The 27464-nt window shown below is 43.1% G+C and overlaps 6 protein-coding genes and 1 non-coding gene across 9 annotated transcripts; 2 read left to right on the forward strand and 5 right to left on the reverse strand.

Annotated features, from left to right (window-relative positions):
* Nucleotides 1–2328: 2328 nt before the first annotated feature.
* LOC116211710 lies at nucleotides 2329–4027 on the forward strand. Its single transcript, XM_031546200.1, has one exon. It carries the CDS (start codon nucleotides 2481–2483, stop codon nucleotides 3438–3440), a length of 960 nt encoding a protein of 319 aa, XP_031402060.1. The 5' UTR covers nucleotides 2329–2480; the 3' UTR covers nucleotides 3441–4027.
* Nucleotides 4004–4076, forward strand: TRNAR-ACG. Its single transcript has one exon. It is a non-coding gene; the product is annotated as a tRNA-Arg (tRNA).
* On the reverse strand, nucleotides 4071–6504 carry LOC116211709 (GDSL esterase/lipase At5g14450-like). Of its 2 annotated transcripts, none has more exons than XM_031546199.1 (5): nucleotides 6024–6504; nucleotides 5385–5594; nucleotides 5124–5284; nucleotides 4761–5031; nucleotides 4071–4493 (listed from the first exon to the last, which is right to left on the reverse strand). In XM_031546199.1, exons 1-5 carry the CDS (start codon nucleotides 6268–6270, stop codon nucleotides 4249–4251), a joined length of 1134 nt encoding a protein of 377 aa, XP_031402059.1. In that variant the 5' UTR covers nucleotides 6271–6504; the 3' UTR covers nucleotides 4071–4248. The 2 variants fall into 2 exon arrangements, with proteins under 2 accessions (XP_031402059.1, XP_031402058.1); XM_031546198.1 differs by having other exon boundaries at nucleotides 5973–6500.
* Nucleotides 6505–6707: 203 nt separating this feature from the next.
* LOC116211708 (GDSL esterase/lipase At5g14450-like) lies at nucleotides 6708–9238 on the reverse strand. Of its 2 annotated transcripts, none has more exons than XM_031546196.1 (6): nucleotides 9104–9238; nucleotides 8618–9024; nucleotides 8003–8128; nucleotides 7745–7914; nucleotides 7363–7633; nucleotides 6708–7263 (listed from the first exon to the last, which is right to left on the reverse strand). In XM_031546196.1, exons 2-6 carry the CDS (start codon nucleotides 8937–8939, stop codon nucleotides 7010–7012), a joined length of 1143 nt encoding a protein of 380 aa, XP_031402056.1. In that variant the 5' UTR covers nucleotides 8940–9024; nucleotides 9104–9238; the 3' UTR covers nucleotides 6708–7009. The 2 variants fall into 2 exon arrangements, with proteins under 2 accessions (XP_031402056.1, XP_031402055.1); XM_031546195.1 differs by having other exon boundaries at nucleotides 8003–8212.
* Nucleotides 9239–9751: 513 nt separating this feature from the next.
* Nucleotides 9752–12064, reverse strand: LOC116211707 (GDSL esterase/lipase At5g14450-like). Its single transcript, XM_031546194.1, has 5 exons — nucleotides 11674–12064; nucleotides 11384–11593; nucleotides 11131–11300; nucleotides 10380–10650; nucleotides 9752–10261 (listed from the first exon to the last, which is right to left on the reverse strand). Exons 1-5 carry the CDS (start codon nucleotides 12002–12004, stop codon nucleotides 10008–10010), a joined length of 1236 nt encoding a protein of 411 aa, XP_031402054.1. The 5' UTR covers nucleotides 12005–12064; the 3' UTR covers nucleotides 9752–10007.
* A 799-nt stretch (nucleotides 12065–12863) lies between these two features.
* Nucleotides 12864–16855, reverse strand: LOC116211706 (eukaryotic translation initiation factor 4B2-like). The gene is made up of 3 exons (XM_031546193.1): nucleotides 15502–16855; nucleotides 13674–14102; nucleotides 12864–13206 (listed from the first exon to the last, which is right to left on the reverse strand). Exons 1-3 carry the CDS (start codon nucleotides 16554–16556, stop codon nucleotides 13182–13184), a joined length of 1509 nt encoding a protein of 502 aa, XP_031402053.1. The 5' UTR covers nucleotides 16557–16855; the 3' UTR covers nucleotides 12864–13181.
* Nucleotides 16856–17527: 672 nt separating this feature from the next.
* LOC116209974 (sufE-like protein 2, chloroplastic) lies at nucleotides 17528–23372 on the reverse strand. The gene is made up of 3 exons (XM_031543746.1): nucleotides 22414–23372; nucleotides 18536–18751; nucleotides 17528–17839 (listed from the first exon to the last, which is right to left on the reverse strand). The coding sequence occupies exon 1, from the start codon at nucleotides 23202–23204 to the stop codon at nucleotides 22509–22511; it is 696 nt and encodes a 231-aa protein (XP_031399606.1). The 5' UTR covers nucleotides 23205–23372; the 3' UTR covers nucleotides 17528–17839; nucleotides 18536–18751; nucleotides 22414–22508.
* Nucleotides 23373–27464: the final 4092 nt, after the last annotated feature.

Genomic DNA, 27464 nt, shown 5'->3' on the forward strand with positions numbered 1-27464 from the left:
ACAGGGTAGGGTCCGAGTATCGTGAAAAATACAGGGTACCCGGAACCGATCACTCCTAGTATCCAAGTCATATATTAACTCGTGAATTTTCCTTTTCTTTTCCGACGTGAGATTTTTTATCCCATTTTACTCATCAACACTCGTCCTCATGTGCAACGTGTGGTCATTTGCTTACACGTTGTCACATGCCCTTAATCACCTGCCATCAACAATTAACTTTAATTCGGGCTTTTCTTTGTGCTCAGGTGGTGGGGGGCTAACAGGAAGCACTTTTTTGGCTGCACCCGGATATACTGGGCCCGGCGTGGTGTGAGTGCATGAGCATACCGCGTGGGCGTGCATATGCGTCTGTGCTCTGATACCGTATTGAATTTCCATTGGACTTATACGACCCGAGCCCATATCCACTTAAAGCTCAAGATGAGAAGTGTTAGTACTCAAGCCTCGTATAAATTCATGGTTATTCTTTCATTTTTTCCATGTGGAATTATATTTTACAACACCCGCTCTCACGTGCAACGTGTGGTCTATTTCTGCCTACACGTTGTCACATGCCCTTAAATGTTTGCTCTCAACAACTGACCTCGAGCCAAGGTCATCTTCCGTGCTCATGCGAGGGGGAACTAACACGAGATGCCCTTTGTTGCTCTCGATATTGAGTCGGTGTAGTGTGAGCCCACGTGTGCATCCGAAAGCGTAACCCGCTCTGATACCATATAAATTTCCATTTTGCTCATATGGGCTTGAGTTCATTTCCACTTAAAAGCTCAAACTGATAAGTAGTGGTACATAAGTCATGTATTAACCCATGGACCTTTTCTTTTCTGATGTGAGATTTTTATCCCATCTTACTCCTCAATACAAATGACCACACGTTACACGTGATGACGAGTGTTGAGGAGTAAATGGGATAAAAATTCCACATCGAAAAAAAAGGACAATCCATGAGTTAATATATGACTTGAGTACCACTACTTATAAACTTGAACTTTTAAATGGAAATGGGTCTGAGCCTGTATGAGCCCATAGAAATTCAATATGGTATCAGAGAACGAGTTACACTTCCACGTGCTCACACTACGTCGATCCAATATCGAAAGCAGTCAAAAAAGCGCCTCGCGTTAGTTCCCCTTGCCGAGCACGGAAAATGAGCCCGGCTCGAGGTTAATTGTTGAGGGCGAGTGTTTGAGATGACGTGACAAAGCGTAGACAGAAATAGATTACACGTTGTATGAGAGGGCAGGTGTCGGGAATTATAATTCCACATAGAAAAGATGAAAGAACAACCATTGATTTATATAAGACTCGAGTACCACCACTTATAAGCTCGAGTTTTTAAATGGATATGGGTCAGGTCCGTATAAACTCAATAAAAAATTAATAATTTTACACAAAAAAATTATTCTTTTTTTTCGGTAGGTAAAAAAAAATTACTCTTTTATCTATGATTTTTTATGATTTATACGATAAAAAATTTACTAGTATCGAAAAGTCGAAAATAAGTTTCGTCATATGAATTTTTTGGTACTCTATCAACTTTTTTTTGTTGGGCTCTTTACTAGACGTATAGTATTATTTACAAATACGTTCGAGCACTGGTTATTAATTAATACTTCTAGATCGAGATGTTCATCTCTGTCATTGAATTATTGATTGAAAGACTTGTACGCCGATCCCATGGTATGCTTTTTTCATACTATAAAGATGTCATTATGAGAAAGACTAATGAGAAAGCTTTTTGTAACTTCATTCATGTGGTTCAGAATCGGATGCATGACCCGACTGTAACGGGTTTCCTCTACCGTACGCCTCGAAAAAGATCTCCACAATGTTATGGTGGGAAAATGTTGAGAGGAGAGGGGGCTTTTTAATGGAGAAGAAGGAGACTGAAAATGGACCAAAACTTTGGTGGAAGAAAGTGGAAAAGTGTTTTCCATTCAGAAGAGAGAAAGGGAAAGGGATTTGGAATCGGAAAGAAACGGTTTCCAAAGCTTCTCTCTTTGCTGGCATATAATTGATTGGGAAAATGGGCCAATCTGCCTCATCCACATTCCTCTGCTCCCCAACCCAAACAATGAGACTGAATTTGGAAAATTGTGCATCTTTTTTTTTTTTGTTCCATTTAATTTCAAAATATTAATAAATATTTATAGAGATTGAGCATTGAATCTATTTTCTCTCATAGTACTTTTCGACATTCGAATTTGTGTTTTCCTTCTTACGAAAGTTACAATTATTTATTACTCAATCAACATTTTGTTGGTATAATTAAGTAGATGTGCATTTTCTCTTTTTTTCGGTTGCTAGATGTACGCTCTTTTTTTTTTATCCTTAGAGAATAAGTAGATGTGCATATATGCACACACACATATACATATATATACAGATCATTTCATAATAGCTTGAACATATTGGCCGTTCAAAGTTCAGTTCAATTCATTTGTCCTTCTCCATAGTTTCCTAGTACTTCACATCCCATCATGCATGATTCCCTAGGAATCCCGGCTTGCTTCAGCTGCGAGAGGCACGGTACTGATCCGATACCGGCCATGGCGACCTCCTCAGCTGTTTACCGAATGGAGATCTCAGGACAGTCCTGCCTCGTCACTGTCACCTGGTGCAAGGACCTGCTGCTGCACGGCCTGTCAATCGCGTTCCATGGGCCAGGGAAGCCCGACGAGGAGTGTGCTTGCAAGTTGGAGCTGAAGCCCTGGCACTTTTGGAAAAGACAAGGATCGAAGGACTTGCTCGTCGAGGGGACTAAGGTAAGTGCGGTTTGGGACCTCAGGGCGGTTGTTTTCAATGGTGAGACCGAACCGAGATCGGACTACTACGTCGCGGTCGTGTGCAAGGAAGAGGTCGTTCTGCTTGTGGGTGACATGAAGAAGGAAGCGTATAGGAGGACCGGCTGTAGGCCGGCTCTCACTGATCCGGTTCTCGTCTCGAGGACGGAGCATTCATTCGGTAAGAGTAGGTTCTTTGCGAGGATCAAGATTCACGAGAAGGGGAAGGTTCACCAGGTCTCAGTGATGGAGGGAAAGAGCATTTGCAATATGGGCAGCGAGAGCCACGGGGAACCCGAAATGGAGATCGCCATTGATGGGGTAAAGGTTGCTCATGTGAAGCACCTCCAATGGAAGTTCAGAGGTAATGAGGAGATGAGCATAGGTGGGAGAAGATTAGAGGTGTATTGGGATGTTCACGACTGGCTGTTCGGGTCAGGTCCTCGGCGCGGGCTATTTCTATTCAGGCCAGTTATTGGTCCTAGGATTCTGTCACCATCGACTGTGGAGGAGCCACGATATCCTCTGCTGGCATCATTTCTCTCAGGGTCGGCTCTGTCGGAGGAGGAGGACACTTACAGGGTGCACGAAGACTGGGCATCTGGTAAAGGCACGTCGGACTTCTGCTTGTTCATGTACGCTTGGAAGATAGACTAAATGGAAAACCGAAGAATGGACGACTTCCCTGCACTATAAGTTATAATCGTTCGATTCACTGCTGCTGATATCCTCATTACAAGCAGAATATAATGACTTCCGGTTGTATGTTCGTACAACTACCTCAGTTCCGATTTAATCATCGAGAAAAAGGATCACCGGTGCATGCCCGTTATGGGATACTTGGAGTATCCTAACGAAATGAAATGCAATGGGCCCGTGATCACGTGTAAGGTAAGACTTACAACTATAAGGATGATTGTCATTGATTTCCAGCATGGAGTGAATAGACGGACACAATCACGTGGGTCGGGTTAGGCCCAGATCATGTCCGTCCTAGTCCGATTCAACCTTATGAACTGAACCGAGGAATTTACTTATGTGTGGAGACTTCTTTTTTTTTTTGGATGAGTGTATTTGTCATTCCACCATTGAATAAAGCTATAGAAGACTTCAATGTTTATAATTGTATTTCTATACACAAAGGGCAGGGCGTATGCACATATGGAGATCGAGAAGGATAATAGAGAAGTAATATCTTAGACACACTTACACTGTTATTTGACTCAATGGCCCAATGGATAAGGCGCTGGTCTACGGAACCAGAGATTCTGGGTTCGATCCCCAGTGGAGTCGTCGAATTCAATAATCTAAATTCCTTTTTACTGAATTGTACAAGCTACAAATTACGGCATGCCCGGCAGTTCCCAGAAGGAGCCACCTGCTATCTTTTTAGCCACCCACTCCTTAGCCGCGTGAGAGTAGTGTATCCCGTCCCAGCTGATGTACTGCGACTAAAATGTACAAGCTACAAGTTATGGCATGCCCTTGATATGGGTACCGGCGGGTCCGAGAAGGACCCATCCTCTATCTTTTTAGCCACCCACTCGTTAGCCACGTGAGAGTAGTGTATCCCGTCCCAGCTGATGTACTGCGACAGGTTGCTGCAAGCTGAGCCATAGACCTCTTCTCCATTCACAACGGTCTTCATCCCGCATGGAATGTAAGCATCCCCAGCACGACTGCAACAGTAACCTAGGGGATCGACAAAACCTGCATCACATGTCAACTTAATTTTAGTATCCTGCAAACCGTATCAGGTGAGGCAATAGGATAAAATGGTCGATATGCATTGTGAAAGATGTATTGGAGCTCATGTTGCTTCTTCAAGTTCAACCCTTACTGGGCTACTCCCATTCATATGTCATGCTCAACTACGTAGTGCCTCCATCCATCTTCTCCCAATATACGCGGACCTAGCTCGTAAGAAGAATAATAAACTCCTGCACGCTTATTGATGGAGTTCATGACAAGACTCACCGTGCTTCTCTGCTTCGGCAATTAACACGTACTTTGCTGAATAGATGTCAACATAAGTCAGCCGCGCCTCTACGAGCTTAGCTCGTAGTTCAGACACTTTCTCCTTGAGCTGCAGGTTGAACTCCTGAGCAATCTCGTTTTGGGATTTCACGCAACCAATTGGGTCCATATTATCGGGATTCTGACGATTGAGCATGACGGACATTGGCAAGCAGCCAATGGGACCGGTATTGTGTATCCAAAAGGCTCTTGCACCTTCTTTGTACAGTTGCTGCCACAAAGGGAACATAATCGAACTACATTATTCGTTAGGCTCTAAATCAAACAGCACTGCACTAATGTATCTCCACAGGTTTTTATTACCTCAACAACTGAAGCAAACCTATTAGTGATATTGGGAACCGAGGCTCTCAATTGATCTTCTGTTGCCAATGTAACACCGGCCCATAGATCATTTTGACCAATGTCCATCATGTAAAGAGCCTTCGAGAAATCTTCAGGATTGGGAATGCCACTCGTAACATCTGCAGAAGTTACCCAGAGTCAGCTTCTACTAAAAAACAATGCCACAAGCACAGCTAGAGCACTGATCTTCTCCAGTAACATGTATCTGTTTCTTCTGACCTTTGCCGTGAAGCTCACGTGCCCGTGCCTTGAACTGCTGAAACTGGGAGAGTTGAATCTCGAGAGAGATGGGGCTGAACCTTGCCTCGAACAGTCTGCCGTTGACTGGCTGAATAGTTGATCCACCCATTGCAAAATTCGCACCATGTCGAAAATCGGATCCCACGGAGTCTAAGTATGCTGATACGGAAGGTAATCCAAGCATCTCAGCTGCGAAATTCAACAAACGATTTTAACAATCCTGCACAAGAGAACCAAAATACTATGGACAAACACTGGAGATGCCATATATTGATAGCCACAGTGCTGATCATATAAACATTATATCCGGGTCGAATTGCTACCGCAGAAACCAAAGCTGAACCAAGTCAATCGACCAACTGAAAGTGGCATGTTTCCTTACTTTCCTCATTCTTTTCGCGTAAAAGGATAGAAAAACTGGAGAAGCATCTGCACTTTCTTGAACTAAAAGTTACATTGTCAGCCCAGATTTTCACTAACCAGGTCAATTCTACCAAAGAATATTCATGATTCGGCATTAATGCAGCATAAGTCAACTAACAAGCACAGGCAGCTCAAGCTATACACCTACAAAGTCGATGATGAGCCGACCGTCCGAGAACCGGCCCGAAGCTTTACCGAAGAAAGTCTCCCCGTATGGGGACGGGATCCGATAGAACACCGCGGACCTACCCCCGGTGTCGGAGTTCGAATCCCCGAAGTTGTAAATCGCCGGGAAACGGCAGGTCCCGGGGCCACCGGGGGAGGCCAAGTTAGTCTCTCTGACTCTGGGCAAGATGAACGAGAAGGCGACAGCCACAAGAACTCCAACTCCAAGCCCAACTTTCAGCCCCAGCTGGCCCCTCACCTGTCCTTTACCATCCATTACTCCAACCTCTGCAGAGGTCTGCGGGCATAAGATTAAGCCAACCCTTCGTCGGTTCTACCTTTGCTCAGGTTCTTGATTAATGGGCAGTGATCAAAATTTGATCTTGCAGAGGTTAATGGAGAGTCAGGGAGATACCGAAAGATCTGCTTGCAGACATATAGGCGGGGACCTGGTAAATGGTCAGAAAAGCTGTGCCAATAATCCGACAGCTAACGTTCAGACAATTTTAAGGTAATATTTAATTTCGAGTTAGATGATTAACTAGTTCGTCTAGAGGTCTGATTTGATGGCCTTCCCTCTCGGGTTATAATTAATCTTTTATTAGGATAGTTAATAAAAAAGGCCGGTAAAACGAGGGGCCGAAGAGTTGCTGACCTCGGACGCGTAAGTTTAATTTTAGCACGACAACCAACTAATAGTTTCTTTTCCAAATGAATTTTACAATACGGACTCTGATTTAAATTCACACCTCGTGGTTACAGAGATTCTATTCGTAAATGGTAAAATGTGAAAGCAAATGAAAATCCTTTGACTGGCATGCTCAAGGCAATGGATCATTGCATCTCATGGTCCATTGCAATTTGTAAGCAGGATGTTACACCATTGGATCAAAGAAAGATTCTATCCGTGATGACTGTAGACTGAAACAGATTCCGCGTTAATTTTCATGGGATCTAATTAGAACTATGGTTGTGGTTCAAACGAGAACTATGAATTTGGGATGCGTGCCTGATGATCACGGACTAGCAGGGTTCGGACATGATTCGAGTAATGGAACGTGAATGTCTGATAGAGAACCATTGATAATTCGTTCAGCTGCCCACTCATTTGCAGCATGAGAATAATGAACGCCGTCCCAACTTATCACCTTCAGCGGATCCCGGCACGGAGTCAAGGAAATCTCAGTCCCATTCACGACCGCCTTCTTCCAACAGTCGAAATGCCTATCTCCGTAGCGGCCACAACAGCATCCTAAAGGGTCAGCAAAACCTGCAGAATCAAAAATTCGTGACTTCAGAACATCAGTCTCCAAATCTCTATCCACTCCCTCTCATGCTTTCCCATTTCTCCCAAGGTTGTGGAGCTTACCGTGCTTCTTGGCTTCGGAGATCAAGGAATACCTCACCGAGTATAAGTCAATGAAGTTTAACTTCGCATCTGGGAGTCGCAGTCTGAGCTTGGACACTTGATCCTTAAGCAACCGGTTTAATGCTTGAGCGATTTCATTGTGGGAAGCCACACAACCATTTCCATCCACATTGTTTGGTTCCGGGGGATACGTGATGACGGAAAAAGGCAAGCAACCTATCGGACCCGTATTATGTATCCAAAATGCTCTAGCTCCTTGCTGGTATAGTTTCTGAAAAGAGTGCAACACATGGAACATTCTCCTGGTTACAGATCATTCGTTATATTTCGTGTAACAGGAAACATACAGTTCATGTTGTGCTCACAGGAAACTTGTACTTACATCAACTGCTCCGGCCAGTCGAGTGGTTAGGCTCGGAAGTAATTCCAACATCTGTTCCTCGGTCATCGATTCCAAAGCAGAGTGAAGATCATTTTGCACAATATCGATGGTGTACAATGCCTTGCCGAAATCTTCTGGTCTTGGGAGTCCAGTCTTGGCGTACGAACTGCCTGAGGTTTATAACCCCCAAATGATGATAAACTCGTATGAACCAAGATTTTATACACTTGATATCATAAATCACAAAACAAAGGTCACCTTCTTCATGAAGCTCGAGGGTTCGTGCCTTGAACTGTTCAAACTGCCAGAGCTGAATGTCGAGCGAGATAGGGCTATATCCTCCCTGGAATATTCTAGTATTCAGCGGCTCGATTGTTGAACCTCCTGTGGCAAAATTTGCCCCGTGTCGAAAATTGGCTCCAATGGAGTCCAAATACGCAGTCAGATATGGGAGTCCCAATTTCTCAGCTGCACGAGCATGGCTCACGACATGAACTATAATCTAGACCAACAGAGGAAACTATAATTGATGTCCGGATGTTATTCGGAAAATTTTATGAATGTCCCTTGTATGTTCAATCAAAATCAGTTAAACCTTCATTTTGAAGTCCTCATTCTACTCGTAGCTTCAGCGAGCAGAGAGACTTCAAAGACTTACTATGAGCAAGCAGCTTCACAGTCAGTTCAATAATCGCTTCGTATTTCACATTTTTCACAAGAAACCACGCTATGAGGTGTTCGTGAGGAAGGAAGACAGAGCGAGCTAAAAACAATCGGTGATGCTCTTGAAGCAGAACTCGTGGCCTTATTGATACCATCACATTTTTTAGCGACGAAGAAAGGCAGAAAAAGGAGCATGGTAGATCCGCGTACCGACGAAATCGAGGATCACTTTCCCGTCGCTGTACCTGCCAGATGGCTTACCAAAGAATGTCACGCCATTGGGATAAGGAATCCGATGGAAGGCGGCGGATTTGCCACCAGTATCAGAGTTGGAGTCGCCGAAGTTGAAGATTGCCGGGAAGTTGCAGCCTCCTCCGGAGTTAGCTCGACTGACATTGCTGGGGCTTCTAGTCGCAGAGAAAGCCCAGTATGCGATAATCAAGAGAGCCAGAGCCACGGCGGCTTCCAAGGGGCTTCTTCGAGTGGAATGAGGCTGCCGCCTAATGACATTGCCGGGTCTCGCTCCGTCCATCGCCTCCGGCTATCTCGTCCCGTCTCCCACATCAAACGCCAAGAAGGCTCCCGCCTAACTAACAGTCGTAGCCTGTAACTACCAACTGTAATATCATTACTTAATATCATCGATATGCTCATCAATATACAAATACGCAAAAAAGGAATGCCATTTATCATAACTGAATTGAGGTCAAAGTTCGGGTGGTTCGGTGCAGCCGATCCCCATTGAGCTTTCGGATACTACCAAGTGATGTAGTAATCATTCCCAATTGCAGCATTGCACTATCTCCAGTTTGCAATCTGTGAAATGTAGTCCGATTTTTGTACCGTGACTCGTAGCGACATATATCGGTTTACCTGGAGAATGTTATGTACCCGAGTTGCTCGGCGGCATCTTCCACGGGCAAATGGGATTGGCGTGGCAATTCAATATCTATTGAGAGCTTAATCATGACGTAGGAATAGGAAGGGTGTCTTTTGTCTTAGAATCAGTCAAGTAAGGCAGTAACTGAATCCGACAGGCTCTCCCGAGTAAATGAGGTTTCAGTTACGGACATCTTCAACGAAACGTTCACGGTTTGTGTCAAATCGATACAATTTTGACCATTACCTGGTGACCATCTATAGCCTGTCACATGACACCCACAAATTTCAACTTACACATATATTCCGATTGATTTGATTGTTACTCATTCACGGTATACATAATTTTCACTGGATATTTAGTCGAGGGGTAGAGGATGGCCCGCCCTCCTCCTTCCCCTGTGGCTGTGAATCTCCATTCGCCGGAAAAAATATTAGGGAGACCGGCTGCCACATTTCCACCGCTGGATCACCATGTCAAATTGAGATGGTGTCATCGTAGCAATTCCGCGAACAAAATGTGATGATTGTAATTTGACAAGATTAAACAATTTGTTCTGTGAATTTCTCGATACAGAGTTGTACGATCAGCTAGCTCTCCCTCTACTTGTTCCCTGAACATGTTCACTGTTCCAGCCGATTCAATTTCCGGAAACAAGAGCTGACAATCAAGACTTTGTTCACTGAATTCCTGGTCACATGTAGATGCTTCAGTATATAATCAGGGACTGGCACGGCCCGGACACGATTCAGCAACTGGAACATGTATGTCCGAGAGAGAGCCATCGAGAATTTGTTCCGCCACCCACTTATTTGCAGCATGAGAGTAATGCACGGCGTCCCAACTTATCACTTTGAGAGGATCCTCACACGGAGTCCCGAAGATTTCAGTTCCGTTCACAACAGCCTTCTTCCCACATTGCACACGATAATCCCCATAGTGCCCACAGCAATATGTAAGCGGATCCACAAACCCTGCAGAAGACCCGAAATGCAATTCAGAACACTCAGTCCATCTCAAATTCTCCGCGTTCATCATATGTTTTCCATCAAACAACAAAGAGTAAACATGCAAGTTTACAGCCGAGGTTACCATGCTTCTTGGCGTCAGATATCAACGAATATTTCGCCAAGTAAATGTCAATGAAGTTCAACTTCGCATCTTGGAGCTGCACTCTTAGCTTGGCAACCTGATCTTCTAGCTGCCGATTAAATTCTCGAGAAATTTTATTATGCGATTCAATGCAACCATTTCGGTCCACATTGTTCGGTTCTGGAGGATAGAAGACAAGAGAATAAGGCAAACAACCAATCGGGCCCGTGTTATGTATCCAAAATGCCCTCGCTCCTTGCTGGTATAGTTTCTGCAAAGATTGTACCACAAAGACCATTTGAAGCACTGCCATCTCGTGACATAAAAGGCATCTATACATGATTAAAAAATTTTGGTTAAGGATTTACTTTGCTGCATTGCAACACCTAAGTTTCGTGATGTTAACAACCGTAACTTCAATAACAGAAAAATGATCAGATAATCGTTTGTCGGCTCAAAAATGAGTTTTTGAATATAAAATAGATGGTCTTCATAGATATGCTGCAACAGAGAAGCTGCTATTCACTTTCCTTCGGTTATTGTCATCCTACGACAGGTTAACTCCCACATCGCCTATCATTTGGCAATTTGCTAGATTTGCTTAATATGCATATGCTACTCGTATCGATAGAATCCAATAAACTCTTTGAGTACAGAATCGCACCTTGCGCAATAATTCACTGAGCATTATGGGAATTTGTACACTTCACTTCACTTCACAATAGCTAGTTATGAGAACGTTGATGCTCACCTCCACTGATCGACCGAATTCCATTGTGATGTTGGGAATCAATTCGAGAACTTTCTTCTCAGTCATTGATCCCAGAGCAGAGTGAAGATCATTCTGTCCAACGTCCATCGTGTATAATGCATTCCCAAAGTCTTCAGGTATGGGGAGATTCGTCTCGGCATACGAACTGCCTGTATAGCGAAATTCCCTCATAAATGATTCGATGAGATCATTAGACCATCTATACATAGTCATGATGCAAAGTGAAAGAGACCTTCACGGTGAAGCTCGAGCGTCCGAGCCTTGAATTGTTCGAACTGCAGAAGCTGAATGTCAAGCGAGATCGGGCTAAATCCTCCCTGGAATATTCTTGTGTCGAGCGGCTCAATCGTGGAACCACCCGTGGCGAAATTCGCTCCGTGCCGGAAATTAGCTCCAATGGAGTCCAAGTAAGCACTCAAGTATGGCAATCCCAACTTCTCAGCTGCAGCATTCATCGACGAACTCGGCATTAGCAGGAAAACCAAACGGAAGAGGAGCTTGGAGGCTGCGAGATGGATCTACCTATGAAGTCGAGGATCACTTTCCCGTCGCAGTACCGGCCCGAGGGCTTGCCGAAGAAGGTGTCGCCGTTGGGAGAAGGGAGCCGGTGGAAGGCGGCGGATTTGCCCCCGGTGTCGGAGTTAGAGTCGCCGAAGTTGAAGATCGCCGGGAAGCTGCAGCGTCCTCCGGATTGAGGTCGAGAGCGGCCAGCAGTGCCCGGGCTTCTGGGGGAGAAGAAGGTCGAGAACGCGGAGATCAAGAGGACCGCAAGCGCAGCTCCTCCCAGGAAACTTCTTAGAGAGAAATGGGGCCGCCACCTCCTGGCGGCGCCGACGGCTCTCCCCCAGTCCATCGCCGGGGACTTCCTCCATCAGACACACTGTGAGCTCGTTACTAATCAATGGCCTCAATCATTACGATTAAAATAATAATTAACTAATGTTTGTTATATGATAATCATAAGCTAACTTATGTTAAGGAATCAAACATTTGAGATACCTCAAAGATGTTTTTATCTTTGGGACCATTTTCACAAGATGTCCTCTGGAAGGGGGGGGGGGGGGGGGGGGGGGGGCATTTCAACGAAGTTCGGGTCGATCAGAAAATTTGGTTACGCGATCGACTTTTCCCTCCTGAGTAATTCGGGTTTCAACTAAGGACAGACGTAATGAAATAACTTTTGTCCGTGGCTGTGCGATCAGGTAGAACGGAACAACCTAAGATCGGAACTCTTTGTGATCGGACAGAAGATAATAGTTCTGTCTTTGAACATCCATGCCGGATTGGGACATTCTTTGGTTAGGTATGACCGGTAACCTGTCCCTGTTCTTAGTTATTTGGCCGTGCTTCTCTTCCTCTTCCTCTTCCTCATCACTTGTCAAGGAATTGCCTGTTATGAGAGAGAGAGAGAGAGAGAGAGGATACAACTACAACTTTGGCGATGAAGCATTGTCCATGCGTCTATTCGGTTGTAGGAAGATGGAAATGTTACTTCGGCTTTCCGATTCTCTTTTCTACGAAACAAAGTAATTAAGATTTCAAGGCTAAACTCTTGCCTTCAAATCCAGGAATTTAAGTAAAGACAACTGAAAATCATTCTTCGTGAACCGGAAATGACAAGGAGGGCACTAACAGGGTCAGTTTTTCTGCAACCAAATGGCTATGCAAAGACTCGAGCCTGACTCGAGCAAACATAATACAAGAGAAACAAGAATGAGGCCAACGGGGTTCATTGACAACTTGCAGGTCCCAAGAATAATACAGGGTTCTGTCAGGAACAGCCGAACAAATTGAAAGCACAAGTTTGCGATTATACAGTCACCAACCAAAATGTTGATCAACGCAAAAGAATCTTTTCACCGAGTCAAATGAAATCCTGCTCTAAAATCCCTAGAGCAAAACCAAGCAGAGGGAAAAAAAAAAAAAGGAACGGGAACACATCAAAATAGAGACAAGCAAAATTGTGTCTGCTTCTAATGTCACCCGCATAGGAGAGAAGGCAACTCTGACGAACCCAACAATGTCCTAGTTCACCATCTTTCCCTCAAACTTGACCTGCAGATAAAGAAACAAATATGGGAAGCAAAAGGCTAATTTAAATTTCAGACCACTCGATAACGTTAAATGAGAGAACAAAATTGCCTGATAAACCTGAGATACTAGAAGAATGATTTCCCTGATTCTTCCCAACCAGGCATAGCATATCCTCATGTGCATTGCATGAAATAGTCAATGAAAAAATCTGGCTATTCAATAACTACTAAAGACTGGATATATGAACAAATCTGGCTATTCAATGACCAGTAAATCTATTTACAGTTCCTGGGTTCTGGAATTAGAGTCCCAAACATGGTAGCAAAAGAACAAAGGTTGCAACACTGAAGATTTTCAACATGGTCGATCAATTACCCAGACTGAAATTATTTTTTTTTTCCAGTTCAAAAATTTTGATTTTTCCAGCTCCAATAACTATAGAGAAACATAAAAGAGGTAACCCAGCTTCAGGTTAAAATTGACATTACCTATCATAGTCTCTGCTGCCAAAGAATCCTCTATCCCTTCCACCTTGAAATGCTCTTCTGTCACCAGCAGGCCTTGCCCACGCATCTCCGGTGCCTCGTGAAGAAGGGCGACCATTATAGTCCATGCCCCGGGACTCGTCAATCGATCCTGACCTAGATGGTGGTCTATCTGAATATCCAGTGCTCCTGCCTGACCCTGAACCAGGCCTCTCAGGTGCTTTTGGCCTGAACCTAATTTTATCATCCAAATCGCGAATCAGCATTTCCAATTCCCTTTCTTTCTGGGATATTCTGTCACTCAAGTTGGATTGATCTGCATCAGGTCCTTGAGCAGACTCGCTATTCTTATTCATTTCAGGTGTCTTATCCAGCTCCCTCTTCAGCAGGTCTAGTTCTTCCTTCAAAGCCTTTTCCTGTTCCGTCTCTGGCCTGAAAGACATAATGAAGTAGGAATCAATGATACCCCATTTAATAGGCTTCACCAACACCAACAGGGTGGCAGCATACATATCAGCAAGGAATTTGAAGAAAATAAATTAATCCATGGGAGTAATGGACTAACCTAGATGGAGTCGGGACATTAGAATATTTAAGATTCTGAATGTATTTTCATAAAACCAAGCTCCGTTTGGATTCAAATTGAGATTTTAAAAATGACTTAACTTAATTCTACCCACAACAAAACAAAATAACTCATACAAAGTCAAAGGGTGGGCCCCATTTATACCACTCTTTTTCAAAATCAAAATACATAACTCATACAAAGTCAAAGGGTGAGCCCCATACATAATCATTTATACCACTCTTTTTCAAAATCAAAATCAGATTTTAAAATGTTACTTACAAACCAAACGCAGCATTAATGATTCTTCGGTCAATAAGTCATCTTACCCTCTTGAAACACCCAAATAATCCTTGACTAACTCAAACGACATACAGCACAATCCCTGCAATTATCAATTTCTTAAACAACCTTGATAAATAAATGAGAAATAAGATAAGTAATACACCCTAGCAAATATTATCTGCTCCATTTTGACCCGAATATAATGCAGAAGAGCGAGCTCACCCAGTAAAAAGGCTGGCCAAAGCCAATGTTGAAGACTTAGACTAATAGCAAATATTATCTTCTCCATTTTGACCCGAGTATAATGCAGAAGAGCGAGCTCACCCAGTAAAAAGGCTGGCCAAAGCCAATGTTGAAGACTAAGAGTAAGCAAATGCCAATATGTCCTGCAATTGACTGACTATTGCTGATCCCTTAATTCTTGCTTATGAAAAAGTGGCTCTTTATAGTTCCAACATCCCTTAAAGCACACCAATCGAGTCCAGAGAACTCACCAGGCTTCTCGATAATTTTGCAAATCAACTCAACTCAGAATGTATAAAGCAAAAGATAACCTACACTACGACCTCTGGCTCTATCACATTTAAAAGCTTGTGCTATGAATGTCAATCTGAAGCATATGAATGCTCCCTACACATAGAGGAAGATAACTTATAAGTGACTAATCACCTGAATTGCACCATATCAAAGTCTGTAACGACATGCGAATGTGCTGATTCACTCAAAAGCAGAGTCAAGAGAAAAAAAGGAGTGCAATGCAAAGAGATGAGTCAATGCCAAGCATCAAGACAATGGTCATGTAAAAACATCACAGCTGACCACTAAGCCATTGAACAAGTGCAGGCACCGAAACTATCCATCATCGCATTCTAAACACATCCATCCTAAAGTAAGTCATTAGTAGCCCAACATCCACAAACTACAATTCAGTAAAACATCTTATATATGTGAAAGACACAGACTTGAGCAAAAGACACGCACCTTTCCACTCGGCGATGCTCCAGCTTAAGATCAATCTTCCTCCAATCCAAACCTTTCTCTTCCAACAGCACCTCCCTGGGCTTTGCATCCCCAAATGGGTTAACTTTAGGCCTTGGCTTCACCACATTATTCGTTCCCTGACTCTCTGACCGACTCGATTGCGCACTCGAGGGCCTGCTCGAATGCGAGCTGGTTGGCCTGCTGGTCTTCTTAGCTTCCAGTTCCGACTCCAACTTCTTCCAGTCCAAACCCTTCTCAGCCAAAATCTCCTCTCTCGGCCTAGCGGCCCCAAAGGGGCTAGGCCGATTTGTTTTCACCGGCTCATTGACAACGGGATCCCGTCTCGGTGGATCCAGGACCAATCTGGGACGTTCATCCTGCGGCAAGCCTCGAGCCCACCGATCAGGTTCAGGTCCCGAAGAGGGAAAGCCCGAGCTGAAGGTGTTGGATCTCGAAGGAGGAGGAGGTTGCTGCCGCCGCTTCCCCATAGCCCAATTATCAATCTCATCAGCTCGAGACGCTCCGCTTCCGAGAGAATTGTACCGATTCTGCCCCGACGAATCCACAGAGGGAAGAGATTTCTTCCCCATTGCCCAATTATCAACCTCATCAGCACGCGACGGCTGATCCAAATCCGAAACCCTAGAAGGCGGACCGCCGCGACGATCCTCGTCAAATCCACCACCATAGGGTCTCCGACCACCGCCCCACGAACTATCACCATCTTCCCGGCGGTTCTGGAGCGACCCGGACCGCCCATAGTTGGAGAACCCACCACCAAGCCGTCCATACTGCATCTCCTCGGCGGGCCGCTCCTTGGGGCCGGTAGGGAGGCGAAGCATCTCATCGCGGGTAAAGCCCTGGCTCCCAGCGGTGTGGAACTCGTTCAGGGTCATCTTCTTCTTCTTGGGCTTCGCGCTGGAAGCCTCCTTGAGGCTGGGGAAGTTCTGGGAGGAGACGGAGGCGGCTGCTGCGGCGGCGGCCTCACGCTCCTCCTCCTCGGCGCGCTCGGCCTCGGCGGCCCAGGCCCCGATGTTACCCCAGGCTTTGGACATCCTTCAGGCGGGTGGGTCGAGATCTAACGGGTGGGAAGAGGGAGGGGGAAATGGGATCGAATCAAGGAGGGGAGCAGGAGAATAGGGATTTAGGGAATCTGTGAGGGGGAGAGAGAGTGGCAATGGTGGGAGAGTTTAGGTATAGTGGCGGAGAGGGGGCGCGAACGAGCTGGGGCTCCGTTAAGGGAGCCGGAGCTCCGATAACATGCGAAGATGGTGGGCTTGCGGTTTTTGGGAAGAGAGAGAAAGAAAGAGAGGAGAGAGAGAAGAGGGAAGAGATTTCGATTTCGCTCTCCTTTTATTTTCCCCGTAGGTTTTAATTTATTTACTATTATATAATTTCGTGAAGAGAAGTGAGCACAGCTGGAAGAAAGCTGGTAGATTTATACATGAACCCGGCGTATGTACACCCGAGCATGAGGAATGTGGGTCCCGTCCCCTCAGGTGTTTCCGCTGCCATGCGCCTCGGCGCATGTAAGGAAATGCAGAATAAGGAATAGACGGAACTGATGACGCGCGGGAGAGGGGAAGTGGAGCGCACGGCTCTGGACCGGTTTGATGAGCTGGTGGGTCGGGCCTGCTTAAGTTTGTGGGCTTCTGTACAGAGTGCAATCGTCTTTGTAGGCCCAAAAAAAGGATGATTTTCGGGTTGTCCATCGGCTTTAATGGACGAAGGTCGACTGTGTTCGATTAACTAGAACTTTTCTCCTCGATAAATTTAGCATTGATCGGTCATAAACGTTCGTCGACATTGTGCGTGAATCATAACGTGCAACTGCGGTGCAGCTTGGTCCTCTTCTGTCAAGAGAGGGATTCGATCGGAGTGGGATCGAGGGAGTATCATAAGTACCGTGTTATTTAGATTTAGATCAGTCGCTCCCTAGCGCGAGCCAATAGCCTTGATAGTGGCGCCCATCGGCTCCAACATAATCCCTTCTTATTATTCATGCTGGCATTATTAACTCCGACTATTAGATAACATGATCGATATTATTTAGTCGGGAGGCAAAGGAAAAGGCGCGGTTGTACTATTCTAACCGTTACAGCGTATCCTTTAGCTCCACTTCAGTGTATAATGGCTAAAAATTAACTTAAATCTGTTCTAAATAAGACCTTGTATGACCTCTTCTTCTGGCTGACAGAAGAGCGGGATGATGTTCAAGAACAAGAGACATGACAAATATTCCTACTCTAGACGAGAATCGGTCCCGGTGAAGGTTACCGCTCGAGACAGACCTTGAGCAGCTGGAATTTCGATCAAATACTTGCTGGCTGATCAAGTCCTGCAATATCAAGGGCTGAACAAGGTGAGCTCATCGTGGCCGGAAAAAGATTATTAATCGACTAAAAGTTAGCTATGGAAACAGCTGTTCTTATAGCCTTCCGATCCGATGCATAAATTCTGTAGTTCTTGGAACACGGCGCCTTTTGCTTTAGCAAGAACCAACCCGAACTCAAATCCCCGATCTCAACCAACAACCAAGTTTAGGCAGGCTAAAAAATGACCCAAAAGAAAAGAACTAGAAGCAGAAGGACCATAGTGGTCAAAATTTCTATGAGGGGTCGGGGCCAAGCCGATGAATGAAAAGAGATTTCATCACAGTCAATAAGCTGAGAATATGCCGTGGGTTCACCGGAAAAATCAAACCATGAACTTTTTTTTAATTCTTCCATTCTTTGGCTGAATATGTAAAGGGCAGCTGCAGCGCTTGCTGCAGTTTGCCTTATCCTATTCGGTGTGCATTTCAATGAACAGGGGATACTACTTGCAGGCAATAAAACTATGTATACATTAATATGTACATTTAAACAAGAGCTCCGCAATATAAATATACAAGGCATTTCGAGGATGTCGCAGGTCATTTAGTCAATGAAAGATCTCGAATTTCGCTTTCACAAGATGCATCTTCATGGAAGCTACCATATGCAAACAGTCACAAACTGTCAAAAGACCGAAAAAGATTAAAGAAACCGGGTACCTTGGGACCGGCTTGATCGAGAAGAAAAACCATACACGCGATCCCGGAGCGTATCTGCAACTCATGAGTCCTCGGCTTCTCTTCGAAACCTTGTGCAGTGCTCGTCAGCGTATCTCCAGCACATACGAATCGCCCGTTACAAATAGAGAACTAAAAACTCAATTATTGTTCATGGCAACTTTCATCCTATGCATAACAAGCTCGGATAACTCTTTGAAGCTTCATAAACTCGGAAGATCGGAGTTTGACAGCGATAGCATAAGTCGTAAACAAGTTCGAGCTGTCCATATTATCGAATTCAAACCTGTGCTTCAGAATGCCTTCCATTTCGATCCCCATTCTCCTGCCTCCCCATGATCATCCCTTCCTTTCAGTCAAAAGCAGCCCCTTTTTCCTCCTTTGCATACCGACGAGGACATTGTGCCACTGGTTCACCCTAGAGTGGGCCACGACGCCCCATGTTCATGGGGCCCAGGTCCTCCGCCTGGACCGCCAGGACCTCCTCCGGCCCTGCCCCGTCGAGCACCCAGATCAAGCACGAGCAGAACCCTTTCGTGATCTCGAATCACTATCCGCGCGGAACCTCATCCCCCCGAATCATGAGGAGAGGAGGAGTCCATGGATCCCGACGTCGAGCCACACCTGAGTCGTGCACCCGTGAACCGTTCGACTCGATGCGTGCCGACTCCTCGAACTCGGGGAGGATCGCGGGCGTAGTGCAGCAGCCGCTTGACTCGGTCGATGGGCTCCGGCAGGGACTGGAATCCGACACAGGCGGGGAGCCTCTCGGAGGCGGAGATGCCGCAGGGGATCGTCGGGCTTTCCGGGGTCAGACAGACGGAGGGTCCGGGTGATTTGTGGCATATGCGTCTTGGACATCCATCACGGCGAATCAAGTTTAATGGTATTACTTTAGAATTGAATGCAGCTATGAATAAGGAATGTGATATTTGCCTTCGTGCAAAACAGACTCGGTCAAGTTTCGACCTAAGTATGAATAAAGCTGTTTTTCCATTTCAACTGATTCATTGTGATTTGTGGGGACCCTATAGAGTGGCATCTATGTCCGGTGCTCGGTATTTTTTGACGATTGTGGATGATTACAGTCGTGCAGTGTGGTTATATTTATTGCGGGAGAAATCAGAGACGCAGCGACATCTTATAAATTTTTGCAAGTTGGTGAAGAATCAGTTTAATCGCACTGTGAAAATAGTGCGAAGTGATAATGGAAAGGAGTTTGTTTCGCGAGAGTTGCAGAATTACTTCTCTGCTGCAGGGATTATTCACCAAACATCTTGCACAGACACACCTCAACAAAATGGGCGTGTCGAGCGGAAACATAGGCATATCTTGAATGTTGCACGATCGTTACTTTTTCAGGCTGGACTTCCAACTGAATTCTGGGGGGAATGTGTTACTACGGCAGCACATTTAATTAATGTGACTCCCACATCACTTTTGGAGGTAAGAGTCCATATGAGGTCTTGTTTAAGAGATCACCGAATTATTCTAACTTGAAGGTATTTGGGAGCTTATGTTATGCACATGATAAACCGAGAGACAGGGATAAGTTCAAACCTCGTTCTCGTCGATGTGTGTTTGTTGGATATCCGTATGGAAAAAGGGGTGGCGAGTTTATGATCTTGAAAGAACGAGATATTTGTGACTCGAGATGTTCGGTTCTGTGAGAGGGAATTTCCATTCTTAAAAATGAACGATGCTGGGAAGGAAGATAGTACACGGGTTCATTTCTTCACTGACAATGAGAAGCATGTCGGTCAAATGAGGAGTCAGGGGGAGTCGAGATTTGAGAACTCGGATGAAAGGGAAGCAGAAAATGGACATCAACATTCTTCAAGCCCGATGGGTAATCAACAAGAAGTTTCTGAAGAACTACAGATGGAAGAAATTGAAAGACCAGAAGTAGAGACTGCAGACCATCTGTTGCGGCGTTCCGGTCGAATTAAGTCCACGCCCAGATATTTGAAGGATTTTGAAGTTCATATCCACACTGCTTTACACACACCCCCAGTTCACCTACTTCATCGAAACCCTCAGGTATGGTTCATTCGATTAAACAATATTTATCATATTCTGGTGCTTCTAATCGATATCTTGCATATGTAAGTGCCTTGGATTCGGAGGTGGAACCTGTGTCTTATCAAGATGCGGCAATTAATCCATGGTGGAAGGAAGCTATGGCCGAGGAGATCAGAGCACTTGAGGCCAATAATACATGGACTATTGAGCGATTGCCACCGGGGAAGCGCCCAATTGATTGTAGATGGGTATATAAGATCAAGCGTCGAGCTGATGGGAGCATAGAGAGGTATAAAGCTCGACTTGTTGCAAAAGGATTCACTCAGGTCGAAGGAGTGGACTTCAATGAGACATTCGCACCCGTGGCAAAATTGGTCACTGTACGATGTCTGTTGGCAGTGGCTGTAGCGAAGGGATGGAGAGATACATCAAATGGACGTGAATAATGCATTTCTGCATGGAGATCTTGATGAGGAAGTTTATATGCGTTTTACCTCCTGGATATTCTTCCCGGGGACAAGGATTGGTGTGTCGACTTCATAAATCACTTTATGGGCTGAGGCAAGCTTCACGAAATTGGTATGCCAAACTTGCTGAATCTATGAGACATTATGGATTCCGACAGTCTGGAGCAGATCATTCATTATTTGTTTTTAATCATGGAGATTTTTTCTTGCGGCATTGGTATATGTGGATGATATTCTAGTTGTTGGCAATAGCCATGAGCAATGCATCTGCTTCAAGCGATACCTTGATCGTTGTTTTCGCATTAAGGATTTGGGACCAGTACGGTATTTTCTTGGAATTGAAGTGAGCAGAATGGAATCTGGTCTTTTTCTTAATCAAAGAAAATATGCGCTCGATATTCTCACAGAGTGTGGGATGCTTGGTGCTCGACCATCCTTATTTCCAATGGAGCAACATCATGGATTGTCAGCAGGATCGGGAGTTTCTTTTGATGACCCTGGGAGATATAGGCGGTTGGTTGGTCGCCTGATTTATCTAACAATTACACGGCCGGAGCTTAGTTATCCTGTGCATATTCTATCTCAGTTTATGCAAGCTCCTCGTCAGGAGCATTGGGATGCTGCAATGCGGGTACTTCGTTACTTAAAACAGTCTCCAGGTCAAGGAATTTTTCTTCGGCCAAAATCATTGGAGCTTGAAGTTTATTGTGACTCGGACTGGGCTAGTTGTCCCATGACTCGTCGTTCAATTACAGGGTATTTCGTTACATTAGGAGGCTGTCCTATCTCCTGGAAAACGAAGAAACAATCCACGGTGGCTCGTTCTTCAGCTGAAGCGGAGTATCGAGCCATGGCAGGGGCGGTCAGTGAAATTTTATGGCTTCGAAGTTTGCTCAATTCTCTTGGAATCAAATATAGTGAGCCTACTCGACTATTTTGTGACAACCAGGCTGCTTTACATATTGCAGCAAATCCAGTGTTTCACGAACGAACGAAGCATATAGAGATAGATTGTCACTTTGTTCGTGAACACATTCGGTCTCATATCATTAAGACTTCGCATGTTCCTACGAAGTTGCAACTTGCAGATATTTTTACGAAGGCTTTAGGACGAGATCGATTTCGCTTTCTCTTGGGCAAGTTGGGCATTCGGGATCCTCATGCTCCAACTTGAGGGGGAGTATTGCAGAATATATCTTGCCAAGATTAGCGGAGATTTATTATCCTTGTATATTAACTAGCCTTATTAGTTACATACAAATTAGGCAATAGATAATTAGAATTTCTTTCCTCTTTTGATGTAATCAACAGTATATGTACACGTTTGAGTATCAATGAAAATACTCAAGCTTTTCAGCTCAACAATTAACAGAAGCTTCATAAACTCGGAAGATCGGTTTGACAGCGATAGCATAAGTCGTAAACAAGTTCGAAGCTGTCATATAGATCGAATTCAAACCTGTGCTTCAGAATGCCTTCCATTTCGATCCCCATTCTCCTTCCTCCCCATGATCATCCCTTCCTTCAGTCAAAAGCAGCCCCTTTGTCCTCCTCTGCATACCGACGAGGACATTGTGCCACGTGTTCACCCTAGAGTGGGCCACGACGCCCATGTTCATGGGGCCCAGGTCCTCCGCCTGGACCGCCAGGACCTCCTCCGGCCCTGCCCCGTCGAGCACCCAGATCAGGCACGAGCAGAACCCTTTCGTGATCTCGGAATCACTATCCGCGCGGAACCTCATCCGCCCCCGACAGCATGAGGAGGAGGAGTCATGGATCCCGACGTCGAGCCACACCTGAGTCGTGCAGCCCGTGACCCGGTTCGACTCGACGCGTGCCGACTCCTCGAACTCGGGGAGGATCGCGGCGTAGTGCAGCAGCCGCTTGACTCGGTCGATGGGCTCCGGCAGGGACTGGAACTCCGACACGAGGCGGGCGAGCCTCTCGGAGGCGGAGATGCCGCAGGGGATCGTCGGGCTTTCCGGGGTCAGACAGACGGAGGGTCTGCCCAACGTTCTTGACGGTTTCAGCCTGAGCTTGGTTCCTTCGTGTTTAGTTGGTCTGAGGAAAGACCGTGCCCAGCCGGCGGAGATAGGGGGGGTGCTGAAGTTAATAAAGGGAGGGGAAGGACAGGGGATTGTTTTCGGGGATGCAGAGGCCATGTCTGGTCTGTTAGTGTTTGTCGGAGAGGTTGAAGGAGAAGAAGCTGGAAAGAGAGAGAGAGAGAGAGAGAGAGACAACGTTGTAAGAGCAGAGCAGAGGATGCTTTGTTTAGGGAAATGGGGCTGAAAGTGGGGAGAGGCGGACACGAAACAGAGCGCCAACTACTACTGCACATATACATATATATATATATATATATAAATGATTTCTTTCTGTTATTTATTTATTATTATTATTAGGATAAATTATACTGGTGGTCAAAAATTTTAATAATGTATCGGGTTGGTCCAAAAAGTTTTTTTTACTACTTGATGGTACAAAATGTTTCAAAATTGTAATATGATAGTACAAACCATCATCTCGCTATTGACGCCGTCAAGCCGACGCTGACGGTACAAAACTGGTTTTTGTGGGACGTTACATGATGGTACAAAATGTTTTGAAGTTGTAACTTAATAGTACAAAATGTTTTACTTAATTACATGAAGGTATAAAATTTACAGTCTTATAAAGGACGGCTTGACGGCGTTAATGGCGAGATGACGGCTTGTACTATCATGTTACAACTTTGAAACATTTTGTACCATCAAGTAACAAAAAAAACTTTTTGGGCTAACATGATACATTATTAAAACTTTTTGGACTATCAGTGTAATTAACCATTATTATTACTATTATAAGTGATTTCGCCAGAATTTTAACGAAATTTTAACTAAGGGGATAAAGTGCGTATTTTCTATAGAGGATGAGAGATAATGTGTAACTTTTGAAATGTCATGAGGCAAATTTTTACAACCCTCAAAACTTGGGAGGCAAACTTTTTTTTTCCTCTTTTTCTTTTTGATTCTTCATCTCTATGTTTCTATTTGTAGGTAATGGTGGTACCGGCGCTTCTATGGTGTTAGATAAACTCTTTTTTATATTCTTTTCCAAGTGTCTGCGAAAGTTAAAACCATTTTTCATTAACATAATCTTGTGTTTTCAAATGAAGGATTAAGATATTTGGTCAGGACAGAGAAGAGAGAATCAGGGGAGATGGAGAAAATTATGGAAAAAGTGAGAAATTGATGATTAAACCAAGTCCGGATCCATCGAATCCCCGGTTGGACCCATAAACCCATGACCCCGTACCCCTTCCGGTTCATCATCCGGTCCGGTTCTGATAACACTGGATTAAACAAAATGTTAAAAACTGCTAATTTATTCATAGATCACTTTTTCATCATGGGATGGCTACTAATTCTTTTGTATTGAATTTTAATAGGTATTTTTTGGATAAGGAAAGCTAAATTAATTACCTTCCTTTCTTTACAATAATGGTGTGTGTATATATATATATATATATGGCTTACTAAAGAGACAGGAGAAAGGAAATTAAAAGGAAGGTGGTATCAAAGAGGGTCCGTTTAGTGATGCACACCTTAGACTCGATAATCAAAACCTTATAGTTTGATACTAGTTATGGGAAGAATTTTTAGTTTTTTGTACTACTTCTAAATCTCCTTTATAACTCAAAAAAAAAGGTAATTTTATACTACTCGTAAACCTCCTTTATTCCTATCATGTGGTCGACTATCAACGCCATCAAAGTTTTAACTTATTAAATTTGACGAGTAAATAATCATTTAATAAGGTGATTAATTACTTGTTAACATAGATAAAGAAGTAATTCACTTGCTAGGTAATAATTACCTTTTTATTGGGTGAAACCAATAATAATTTTGATTATTATTTTGACCTATTAAAATCTTTTAGTTTTAGGAGGCTCCTTATTGGCTGTTGCATCATACCTTCTATATAAATGTCAATTTTAATTGCATTATTGCCTGGCCCATACAAGTCAAATAAGTATTGCCATATTTCAATGCTTTGACGTGAATGTCCCGTACTTCCTAAAACTTCTGATGATTCCTAATATTATGTATTGACCGGGTCATGCTCGGGTCGTGAAAAATTCCGTCCTGGTATTTCTCTCTCGAAAAATTCTTTCAATCGAATGGAAGTGATAACCTATACACAATCTTTTACCTTAAGGAACACTTTTATTACAAATAAGATGATCTCACCTATTGTCTTATTTCAGCAATTCTTTTAGAAGGATTTTGGAAAAATGATAGCGAACACAAACAAATTCTTGGCAAAATAAAATATATATATTAAAATTATTTTGTCACATATTTTCAAAGTGTGGGATGTCCGTGATTTTCTACTAAACTATAGGATCGCATTTAATACAAAATAAAAGTTTGGAATAAAATAGAGTGAAATAGGTGCAATAAAAATAGATATGGAAAAGATTTTTTTTCTTTTCTTTTTGTTGATAGCTAATCCGCGATAGAATATAAGTAGAACCCGATGTTAGGTTTGTAACCTATCTTAAAATTAAAAAAACGTAATTCTAAATGTTAAAAAAATGTATTTTAAAATTTTTTAAAATGATGAAATGAAAGCATATCTCATATCGAGTAGAATTTTTATTCCTTCAAATAAAAAAAGAAAAAAATATAATTTCAAAGAATAATCGTTCAAATTCTTAAAGGTATAATAAAGTAAGAAAAATAAATGAACGAATTTCATTTCATTTCTCCTTATCAAATATATTTTAGGATTTAGTGTCATACGCTAAATTTATTTTTATTTTTTTTATATTTATGTGTTGAGAATCAAGCCAACCACTTCCGAACACCGCCGCCATGCAGCCATTCGTTGCAAACTATGAATAAAAAATGCAAAATTCAAATTGGATCTCTCACACAATTAAATGGAAATTAACTAATATTCCATCATCAATACATTATTCAAATAATCCAATTTATTCACTCCTTCCGCATGCCTTTTTTTTTTTCCTTCAAATACTATTGAGAAATTGAAATTTGCAAACTGTAATTGTAGCCGTGTAAGATCATGTGATGATAGAAAACTATCGTTTTACGACCAAAGAAAGAAAGATAAATGCATCTGAGCTCGACACATGCAATAGATAAAAAAGAGGTGAAGATATATATATATATATATAAAAGGATAATACGGTGACGCACGCTCTCGCATGTTGATCTAAAGGTCGCAGATTCGATATATAGTGGATTACTCGTGCCCCTTTATTAATTATTTGAGATTTCTCTTTCATTGTTTTAGGGCTTATGTCTCCTTTTGCCCCTTTGGACTTCTCGGAGAGCAAATATCCTTTATTCGCGTCTCATGTGGTTACATGATGAGATGTAGATCATGTAGTGGATTTTGTAATGATGGATATATGGTCAAGTGATCTACCCAGCATCAACCCACCATTGCTAATTTAATCCTCTTTAATTAGGAGCTGATTATATTAAATGCTAATTATTCCAAAAAGTTATAGACAATATCCCGATTCCCCCCTTTTGTTTATTAGGTCCGAAGATATTGCGCAGATTCTTCATTGAATGTTGAATCATCGCAAAGTTAAGAGTCCCCATCCTTTTTATTTAATTATTTATTTATTTATATACTTATATAGTGGAAATTCCTGGATTTACCTGCCGAATATTCAGTCACACGCGTCCGTACGAACTGTTTTCATACTTGTATCAAATAAAAGTGACGAGATAGTCGATTGCATGTACATTTTAGTTGACTACTTGTATATTTCAGTGGACTGTTGCATGTATATGCAGTTGATTGGTACAAAATATTTTCGTAGTTGAAGAATAAGGTTTCGTATTTGTATGAAAATAAAGTCTCAATACGTGCAATACATCGATTGTATTGTTCATGCGGTCATTTGTCTCGGCGCATTTGTTTCGTACAATTAGGAAATATTATTCTTCGAGTACAAAAACATTTCATACATTCAACGCTGGACCCAAGAAAATTCCATACTTACAGATTACTTAGTTCTTCCAAGATAATTTTCTGATCAATATACATTTTTTTTGGCTAAGTCTGATCAATATAAATATAAATATAAATATAAATATATAAAAGTAGAAGAACGCATAATCAATTAGTTAATGTGATTTATATGTCTCTTTAAATAATAAAGTCTTCATTTTTTATGGATATTTTATGTATATGGATATAATTCGAAAGTCTTCATTTTTTTAAATACTACAGTACTTATAAGTTATATGGTATACACTAGGGCGGAGCCAGTGCGATACGGCGGATCTCTAAAAAAATTTCAGTTAATAATAATATTTTCACATAAGCGAGATGTGATAAATGATATTAGTAATATTATAAAAAATATTAACAAATTAATATAGTTGTGACCTTATTTTAAA

This window comes from Punica granatum, chromosome 6, assembly GCF_007655135.1.
Source record: "Punica granatum isolate Tunisia-2019 chromosome 6, ASM765513v2, whole genome shotgun sequence".
NCBI classification, from domain to species: domain Eukaryota; kingdom Viridiplantae; phylum Streptophyta; class Magnoliopsida; order Myrtales; family Lythraceae; genus Punica; species Punica granatum.

Excerpts from the sequence above, each read along its gene's own strand:
- LOC116211709 (XM_031546198.1), bottom strand. The coding sequence starts at position 6,270 with ATGGATGGTAAAGGACAGGTGAGGGGCCAGCTGGGGCTGAAAGTTGGG. Across the intron at positions 5,032-5,123 it reads GGTTTGCTTCAGTTGTTGAG|CAACTGTACAAAGAAGGTGC; the intron begins GTAATAAAAACC and ends CCTTTGTGGCAG. Across the intron at positions 4,494-4,760 it reads TGCCGAAGCAGAGAAGCACG|GTTTTGTCGATCCCCTAGGT; the intron begins GTGAGTCTTGTC and ends CATGTGATGCAG.
- LOC116211710 (XM_031546200.1), top strand. The coding sequence starts at position 2,481 with ATGCATGATTCCCTAGGAATCCCGGCTTGCTTCAGCTGCGAGAGGCAC.
- LOC116211708 (XM_031546195.1), bottom strand. The coding sequence starts at position 8,939 with ATGGACGGAGCGAGACCCGGCAATGTCATTAGGCGGCAGCCTCATTCC. Across the intron at positions 8,213-8,617 it reads AGTGATCCTCGATTTCGTCG|CTGAGAAATTGGGACTCCCA; the intron begins GTACGCGGATCT and ends ATGCTCGTGCAG. Across the intron at positions 7,264-7,362 it reads CTCCGAAGCCAAGAAGCACG|GTTTTGCTGACCCTTTAGGA; the intron begins GTAAGCTCCACA and ends TTGATTCTGCAG.
- LOC116209974 (XM_031543746.1), bottom strand. The coding sequence starts at position 23,204 with ATGGCCTCTGCATCCCCGAAAACAATCCCCTGTCCTTCCCCTCCCTTT.
- LOC116211707 (XM_031546194.1), bottom strand. The coding sequence starts at position 12,004 with ATGGACTGGGGGAGAGCCGTCGGCGCCGCCAGGAGGTGGCGGCCCCAT. Across the intron at positions 11,301-11,383 it reads GCTCGAGCTTCACCGTGAAG|GCAGTTCGTATGCCGAGACG; the intron begins GTCTCTTTCACT and ends TTCGCTATACAG. Across the intron at positions 10,651-11,130 it reads AATTCGGTCGATCAGTGGAG|AAACTATACCAGCAAGGAGC; the intron begins GTGAGCATCAAC and ends CAATCTTTGCAG.
- LOC116211706 (XM_031546193.1), bottom strand. The coding sequence starts at position 16,556 with ATGTCCAAAGCCTGGGGTAACATCGGGGCCTGGGCCGCCGAGGCCGAG. Across the intron at positions 14,103-15,501 it reads GAGCATCGCCGAGTGGAAAG|GCCAGAGACGGAACAGGAAA; the intron begins GTGCGTGTCTTT and ends TATGTCTTTCAG. Across the intron at positions 13,207-13,673 it reads GGCAGCAGAGACTATGATAG|GTCAAGTTTGAGGGAAAGAT; the intron begins GTAATGTCAATT and ends CTTTATCTGCAG.